Source organism: Corvus brachyrhynchos, unplaced genomic scaffold, assembly GCF_000691975.1.
Source record: "Corvus brachyrhynchos isolate BGI_N302 unplaced genomic scaffold, ASM69197v1 scaffold56, whole genome shotgun sequence".
Classification (NCBI taxonomy): domain Eukaryota; kingdom Metazoa; phylum Chordata; class Aves; order Passeriformes; family Corvidae; genus Corvus; species Corvus brachyrhynchos.
The window spans coordinates 4386105-4394935 of record NW_008238664.1 but is presented as its reverse complement, the minus strand read 5'-3'; the positions used below and the strand labels follow the sequence as shown (position 1 = coordinate 4394935).

Here is an 8831-nt window from a genome sequence, read left to right as displayed (position 1 = left end):
CCGCGGGGGCCCTCTGGCGGCAGCCGGCGGACACTCTGCCTGGATCTCCAAGCAGCATGGAGTCTCCTTGTCCACTGCCACCTCATCGGTGGTGGACTCAAAGGCCCAGGTGAAAACGGAGGGGTCCGCCTCTGGAGGCCACTACACTGACCAGCCCTCCACCTCCCAGATAGCTTACACATCCCTGAGTCTGCCCCACTACGGCTCGGCCTTCCCCTCCATCTCCAGGCCACAGTTTGACTACCCAGACCACCAGCCCTCGGGACCCTACTACAGCCATTCCACCCAAGCCTCCGGCCTCTACTCTGCCTTCTCCTATATGGGACCTTCCCAACGTCCCCTTTACACTGCCATCTCTGACCCTGCACCCTCCGTGCCACAGTCCCATAGCCCCACACATTGGGAACAGCCCGTGTACACAACTCTCTCCAGACCGTAGGGAATGGGGAACAGTGACCGAAGCAGCGACGGAAAGGCTCCGAAGAATCAGCACAGGCAGAAGAGCCTCCGAACTCCAAGGTCACTCAGTGCCATCCAGCCACCAGAACCCACCAAGTATACAGAAGTGCCTTTCTTGATCCCAGCTCTTGCTGGCACACCCACCTAGAGGAAGGTTTATCATCCTTTCGCCCTTTACCAATTTCACACAGGCCACGTGACTGGCTTGCGATGCCTTATTGGCCTTCTAGATGAGGAGGATTCTAGACATGGAGTGACTGGTCTGTGGTGGGTTTCGTTGTGTGCACCCTGGACTGTACGATGAGAGAGACTGTCCTTTCCTTCCCCTCCCCACACTGCTCCAGGGAGTTTGCAAGTGTTTCCAACAGGCCACAATGGCCAACACTTTGTCACCTGCTGCAGGCGAAGGGTGGCCGCTCAGCCGCGGCAGATGTGTCATGGGAGGAGCAGTAGGGAGGATGGCATGGCCGGCTTCCTTGCAATCAGCGTCGTGCAGCAGTCCTGCCTAAGATTCACACATGCATGAATCTTGAACCCCTTGGAAGACCAACCTACGCGTGCTTCCCTGCTGATTTCCACAGCTGCACCCTAGCTTTTCTCCCCACCTCCTCCCTCCATCCTGTCTCTGTTTAATCCCACACTCTTCCCAGCATGGAGATTTGAAGGCTTGCCTGAACAGTAACAGGGGATTTGGGAACAGCATTGTCAGTCTTAGCGTGACTCGTATCACAGCCTGTGTGCACATGCACATTCATGTATGAAGGTGGAGGAGAGGTGGGGAAGGACCAATGAATCATTACGGTGCTACAGCTGAATCCTCCTGTCTCAAAATTACTCTGTATCATTCATTTATGTCTGGCATTGCTGGCCTCAGTCTCTTCTAATCTCTTCAGAACCCCAACCAACCTCTGAGCAAACCTGGTCCTTGCTCTTCCACGTCTGACAGTGCCTGCATGAAATGAAGAGGCATCAAGAAAGCTACTACACACTTGCCAACACCCCAAGTTGATTCCAGTACTCTTTGAGCTCCCACTCCAAACCCAGGCTGAACTCATTCATTCATCATGTCTACCAGCCAGCCAACACCTCCCTCCCATCTATGCTGAAAATGGAAAGATACTCCTGTGGCTTTAAGCAAGGTAGATACAGACTTGATCTTGGATAATGAAAGAAAAGAAGCCTACTTAGGCGCAAAGCAATCTTCTTTGCCTCTGGGTTTCAAACTGGAAGCAACCAGCTCTTAGACATCAACCTCTTTTTTCAGACCAACATCTGAGGACAGTCTGCTTGCTTCTCCTTTGTCACCTCCAGGACTGGGGTAGTTTGTCATGCCAGAGAGTGAACTGGCACAAAAATTGCCGCAGGAAAAGGTGATTCCTGGCAACTGATTGCAGAGACATGCTGTGGGACTTTCCAATGCATATTCCAGTCTAGAAAGAGACTTTAACCAAATGTGGACTGTGATGGGTGCTGCTGTATCCCTCTGCTGATATGACTGTCAGATGCCCTTCCTGCCTCCCTTAGCTACAGATGACTTATTCTTGTGGTGTCTGAAAAGATCATGTAGAATGTTTGCTCCCTGTACGCATGTAACCTCTTCCAGCCATGTCCCCTTATTTATGCAAGTAGCACCTTCCTCCCCCACCTCCCTTTCCTCAGTCTCTGTGCCATCCTAGCACCATTAACTCTGCATTAAACATATGGAATAATAAACTTAAAAGTTTCATTTTCGCATGTCCGGGTTTTTTCAACCTCTTCCCTGCAAGCCTCTGTTTTTTCCCCCAGTATGTGTAAGATGGGTCACACACCACCACACAGATGCTGTGCACAGCCTCTCTGCCTCAGGAAGAGGACACAGGCAGAATTCTGACCAGCTGTCCAGACTCTTCTTTGTTTACACCCCACCTCCAGTCATTTCTTCCATGAGGAAAGCATTAACACTGATTTCTACTCTCCAGCTGAGGTACAGCACATGCAATCAAGAGTACTATTTTGCACATGCTTCACCCAAAAATTTCTTAGTGTGATTGCTAATGCTCTCTAGGACAGAAGTGTGGGGCTTCTTGTCTTGGTTCCTCATGACCAGGTAGCAGGTAACATACCTTCAAAAAAAAACTTCCCCCCACACACAAACTCGTGTATTTTGGGAACAGTCATTAATTTCTCTGTAAAAACTCAACCCCCCACCCTCTTGCCTTCCATAAGCAAGAACCTAAACAAACACTCACACACAGAGTATATTCCAGAACACATGTATACACTTTCTTACTTGTCAAAGAAGACATTCTGTATATAGTCAGGTCCTGGGAGGGTATCTGAACTTGTCTGGAAAGAATCACTCTGCTTAAGAACATCTCTCAAGGCCAATGGCAGAAAGGTAGGAGCCCAGTTAACACAGACACTCCACAACAATTACAAGTTGATTCCAAAGGGTTTCAGTGCCGGAGCATGTGAGCACATGCAGTGAGTTTGTGTTCACTAAACACTTCACGGGTGAGTAGAGTAAGCAGAACATCTAGGAACTGTGGAACATGCTCAAAGCTTTTTAAAAAGCACAACACTATTTGCACGAAGTTCTGTATAGGACTAAGGGCATCCACAGCAGGATGGCTTAATGAATCAAATAATAGTCATGCCAGCTAAAGAGTTCCATGCAAAACAGGACTGACCATTCACAGAGAGGAGGAGAAACCTCTACCCCAAATCACGTGCTGTGGGAAGAGCCCAGAAGGGAACTACTGCACTGCTGAGCAGGTCAGGAACGTGGGTGGGGAAGAAGGGAAGCCATGGTGGAATTAGAGGTATGAAAGTTGATCACAGAGGTAGGAGAGAGAAGTGACATAGCATGGATGAACAGAAGAGTGGGAAAAGAAAGTTCTTAATCTCACATAAGTACTCCTCTCCAGCTCTTCAAGAAGCAAATTAAGAAAGTGAGTGGGGTCTGCCTCAATCATTTTCCAGTGGAAGGGGATGCCTCCTCTCACATAGGAGAGTTCTTGCAAGTAAGACAGGACTGAAAATGCCACTGGTAACAGAGGGGTTAACCACTCCTCCTGCAGCCTAGCAGGAGCTGGCCCGGCATCCTTCCCTATCCCTTTAATCGTATCTGATACAGATGCAAGGCTGGGGAGGGGAGTCCGGCAGGGAACAAAGAAGCCATTTAAAAAAAAATAAAAAAAAGGACAAGAAAACGACCCTGCGCTCCATGCCAGACGCCAAAACGATTGCACAAAGGCACCATTTCAGGGCTGAAATTTCACCGCACCAACGTGATTAAAGGATTCCATGGAGGGTGGGGGGAAAAGGCTGAAGGCCACAGTGCTGCAAATTAACCTTTTCTTGGTAAGGATGGCCTGGACCAGGAAGCATTTGTATTCTTCATAGTCAACCCCCTTCATGCACCTGCAAACATCTCCACATCCCCTTTGACCTGTCATTTCACCCAGGGACCCATTCAGCTGTTGCATGATCGCCTCCGAAACCAGCCTGTCCTGTGCACACCAAGAGAGGAAGGAGAGACTGGTGCCTTTACAGGGACAGGTAAGGGAATTACATTCATGGTTGGTTACATGAGCCGAGTTCCCAGGCAGGTGGGTGTAAACTCCCTTTGGGACACAGATGCTCACATGCAGGCACTGACCACGCATACAGCATGGAGAATGATCACTTTATATATAGGCACAAGCTTTAACACAAACTAGCTGGAAATATTCTTTCTGGACCGGTGTAAAGAAAAAAATAATATAAGGCAGAAACCATAGGTGAGGTGCACCTTCCTCCTTCTTTTTAAAAATAGAAAACAAAACCTCTGAGAGCTGTTTTTAGTAAGATAATTGAGAAGGATTTGGTGTGTTCTGCCCAATCTCAGATCTTCTTCAGGCACAGAAAGAACCTTGAAGCACACAGTTCAAGAAATGAAAACTAGGTAGCAGCTGGCTGGAAGCCCTTGCAGATTGTAAGGCATCCACCCAACTCTTGACTCGAGCACGTTACCTCCCGGCACATCAGAGGCGAGAGTGCAAGGTACCTGAAGGGGACAGATGACTGATCTTTCATCACAACACAGATCAAAGGAACTCTAGGATTTAGCTACCATTGTGCCACCATAAGAACCACCAGGGCATGTACAACTGAGATGGCTGGTCCATCCCCAGGACCTCAGTTCCACCGTGTGTCAGAGAACGGCTGCACCAAGAGCAAGTGCAACAACAACCCACACCTGCCGAGCTGGTGGGACGGCGAGTGGCGGCCGCGCTTCCGGCTGGGGCAGTGCCACTGAAAGGGGATCCCCACTTCTGATAAGCAGCGAGGGAGCACGGAAACAATAGGTAGCTTGATGAGAGCTGCTCTACGATACTCCTGAGAAGCCCCACAGTCAGCACTGGCCAAAGAGGAAATTGGGGGTTTCCACAGCAACCTGCTCAGGGCACAAAGGCCCAACTGTCTAGGGGAAGCAATGGAGGTGTCTCAGCACTCCCATTTTAAGAAGGGACAGCAGTGGAAGGCTGGAATCTTTCTAAAGCCAAAGTACCTGCCAGAGCATTTCTGTACAGCGGGAGTTTAAATCAGTCCTGTAACCAGGGAGGAGCAGTGCTAGAGGAGGGAGTTACTGCAGAATTTAGCCTAGCTAAAAGACAAGGCTTTCAACAGGGCAAGAAAGCTGAAGAAACAGCATTGCACTTGGCTCCCTAATCTTACTAATATAGCACATGACACACAGAGAAAAAAATAGTACCCAAATTGGTGGAGACAGCTAAGAAAGTCATCTCTCAGGCATGTAGGACTGAGGTGAAAGAGAAAGTCAGAGGGGAAAAAACCCCAAATACATTTAATTTAATATAATTTAAAATAGGGAGATTTAGAATTTATTTACACAAATACTAACCAAAATTAGAAACATCCCTGGAAAACAAAAAATGAAAACAATGGCTGGAATCTGATCAGTCTGTGATAATTAACTCATCCACACCCCAGTCTTCATAGCTCCCATCTGGAAGGTAACGACGGATGATTATGGGGATCTTGCGTGCTCTGAAGGGAAGAGAGAGATGAACAGAAATGTCAGAATCTCCACTGTATCACTTCAGCAGGCAATGGAAGCGAGGTGCTTGGCAGCTTCAATAAGATCATCAGATTAAACTGAGAGCTGTGTAGCACCAGTGATTTGATATATAGCAAAATCCCAACAACCTTCTGTCATTTGTAGATGCAAAGCACTCAGCACCCTCAGACTATGAACACCAAAGACCTCTCAGACCTTTGCTGCTACTGCAGGAATTGAGCCTTGTGGTCTGAACACACTAAAAGACAACACCAAGCATCTAACATGGATATAGGGGGAAAATATAAATTGAGGGACTTGAAGAACAAATCTACTTTTTGTTTGATGCGAGGTTTTTTCCCACATGACACTAAAAAGGTGGCAGAATTCTGAGAACTTCCAGGACAAACTGGTATTTACAGAGGAATTTGCATCCTGAGAGCATCAGTTACATTTTAAGGATACATGAAACAGCGACCATTCAGGTACCAAAACCTGTTACAGCTGGGGTGGAGCACAGCACCTGCTACCAGTGCTTCTGATTAGAGAGAAACAAAATGCTGAACACAATTTAACTTCATGAAAGTAGATTTAAGTCAGCAAAGCATAATCAGTCTGGAATCCAGCCAGGGCATCAGGTTTCAACTGTATCAGACCTGAAAAGTAACACAACTTCTTTACATTCAGGGAGGTTGTTTTTCCAGTAGTAAAGTAACTCCCTGATGCCAAGAATTACAACTGAATTTTGGCACAGAACAGGATGCACCACCCTGACTCACTTTCCAGAGCTCACAGGCAGGCAGTGACCGGAAGCAACTCAGTCTGAGCCTGGAGATCTGACAGGAATATGGCCTAAGGAGCTTCTGGCAATGGCAAAGGGAGTTGTAGTAGATATAAAATCTGCAAGAGCAGCTTCAGTGCATTGAGAAACTGGGGAAGCAGGGGGACAATTCCGTTCAGGGACAGGGGCCTAATCACTAACAGGGTCCAGTTGCTTGAAAGATACCTGCATGTGACCTAGGTCATGCAGGAAAACTGTGGGACAGCAGGGAGGTCTGCTGTGGCAACGTGGGCCTGCAAGTGGTCATCCAAAAGCTGCCTCTGCTACAGCCAGAAAGGATTTGTTTAACCTTCTGTAAGGAGGGGGAAAGCACAAGAAGCCAAGCATGCAAGGGTGCAGGAAATGAACATTCTCACCAGCCTGACCCTTATTTTAATTTTTGCCAGCACTCCATTTGAACACAGGTCTGTTCAGATGGCTGCTTCTAAACAATTCCATTTGGGGAATTAAATTGATTCCAGAAAGATGAGGACCTTGCAATCCCATCACAGAAACAAAGAACGCTGGGGCTGTGAAGTAGAAGAGATCCAGAGCACTCCTAATCATCAGTATTTGCAGGAGCAACTAGGATGGGAGAGAGTAGCTGTGGAGAAACTCCAAGGTGAAAGAAGGAAAAGGCAACTATAGTGCTCACTGTTACTGAGGAAAGACAAGGCTGTCTTAGAATAAACTGCTAAATGCCAGGATGAGGAGAGGACTGCTGGCTTTATGGAAATCAGTACAAAATCCATGACTTACTTGAGTTCTTTCATGGCAATGAGCAAGGGGTCTGTCTCTCCTTCCAGCTCCACCATCACAGGGGCACACATCCTAGGAAGAACATCAACAGGCACTTGAGCAAAAATGCAGAGAGGGAAGCGGGACAGCTAAACACCTGCCTACATGTGTCACCTCCACTACAGCCAATAAAGCAGGAGGGTGGGACACCTTCCTGGCAAAACTGATTTGCTCTGTCGTGCACTTCAGGAATAAAATTCCCCCAGATGGTTACAGACCAAACTTTTACTTGAATGTTCTTCTTGTTCCATCGCTCAGGCTCTGCTAACCAGCTCGTGCTCAAGGAGTGGTCAAATCCACACTCTCCTAGTCACCCTCTGCTGTACTTAAACATTTAGAAAAGAGTGGTTCTAAAATTAATCCAATGAAAAGGGTGGAACTGCTGTAAAATGAGCAGGCCTCCTACGGCTCCAACACATCTCTTACATTCTCACTTGCTCACAGGTTCCAGGCCTTGATGAGGGGAAGAGAGGGGCTGCATTTACAATGTGTTTTACCTCCTGGAAGAAAAAACTGATCATTTTGCATAGGATTGTGACTACACCCATCCACTGGACAGTGGTGGCAGGGAAAGCTCACGCCATGTGTGGGTGAGGCCATGGGGGCTGCTGCTGGTCTAGGTTCAGCACGGAGGGCAGAAGATGCAGGTGAAGGAGAACCAGGTGCCAGAATGTTTTGGATTGAAGGCCTGGCACGGGCCCACCTCATCTTCCCCCATTCCTCTTGCCTTTCACCAGCTCAAAGAACGTGCACAAAGCAGCTTCACAGGCTGTGCAAAGAACAGCTTGGCTGCCTGGGAACTTCTCAATGATGCACAAGAGAAGCCTCATTTTGAAGGTGGATATAACCAAGATGAAACTCAAACCCTTGCCACTGTCTAACAATCTCGCTCAAAAGGTAGTTTTTAAAAAAGCACAACACTTTTTTATATTTACTATTAAAACAAGTCTAAAAAGGCAAATGGATTAAGAGCAGCCAGCCCTGACAGCACTTAAAGTAAGTTTAAAATGTTATTATCTACTAAAAATAAGGCCTTATTATTGCAAATACTTTAAAAAACTTACAGCTTCCCACAATGCAACTGCACTTCAAACAGATTTTGGGTTGGTTTCTCCACTCCCAATTCTTACAGCCCTGTGGTATTAACTCAAGCTGTTTTGAAGCATCTCTCCCTCCACCATTAGCTTTTACAAACCAGTTATGAACTTTCCAGTCCATGCTGGCTCTCTTAGAAAAGACAGAAACCAGAACTGTCTTGTCCCATTCCCTAGTAATTTTGCCTGTGACCTAGGAAAACTCATTGTGGCTACTAAATGCTCCCTCTTTATGCACAAATAGTACAGGTTCAGGCAAGGAGAGACACAGACACTTCAGGTTCAACTAAGAGCTGCATGGTCCTGTGCACCACTGTTGACCAAGAGGGTGCAAATCTCATGCAAGCTCAGCAGTCATGCAAAGGATTCAGGAGATCTGGGAATTTTTAAGGGAACAGAAAAGCATTTTTCAGTGAAAAGGGAGGCGCAGCTGTGGCAATGCTGGGGACACAGTGAGCAATACTCACGCTATCTGGAGGGCACGAGTGCCCAGGACTCTGGCTCGCTCGTACTTGGTCATGTAGGGGGTCGTGATCCGCTTCTGGTTTGCCTGCTGCCGCTCTCCCGAGGGCAGAATCTCCACGTTCTCCTGTCCCTCCTGGCGGAAACAGACCCGCGC

General features: G+C 47.6%; 2 protein-coding genes across 5 annotated transcripts in view; one reads left to right on the top strand and one right to left on the bottom strand.

The window, feature by feature from the left end:
- SOX10 (SRY-box 10) overlaps positions 1–2193 on the top strand; it is a 27210-nt gene extending 25017 nt beyond the window's left edge. For all 4 annotated transcript variants that reach the window (XM_017737924.1, XM_017737922.1, XM_017737921.1 and 1 more), the window contains one exon: positions 1–2193. In XM_017737924.1, coding sequence (XP_017593413.1) covers positions 1–439 — 439 coding nt within the window. In that variant the 3' untranslated portion in view covers positions 440–2193.
- Positions 2194–2706: 513 nt separating this feature from the next.
- On the bottom strand, positions 2707–8828 carry POLR2F (RNA polymerase II subunit F; the record flags this gene model as incomplete). Its single annotated transcript, XM_017737730.1, has 3 exons — positions 2707–5490; positions 7080–7151; positions 8680–8828. Coding segments are annotated over 3 exons (312 nt in total), but the record flags the coding sequence as incomplete, so codon positions are not given.
- Between the last annotated feature and the right edge of the window lie 3 nt (positions 8829–8831).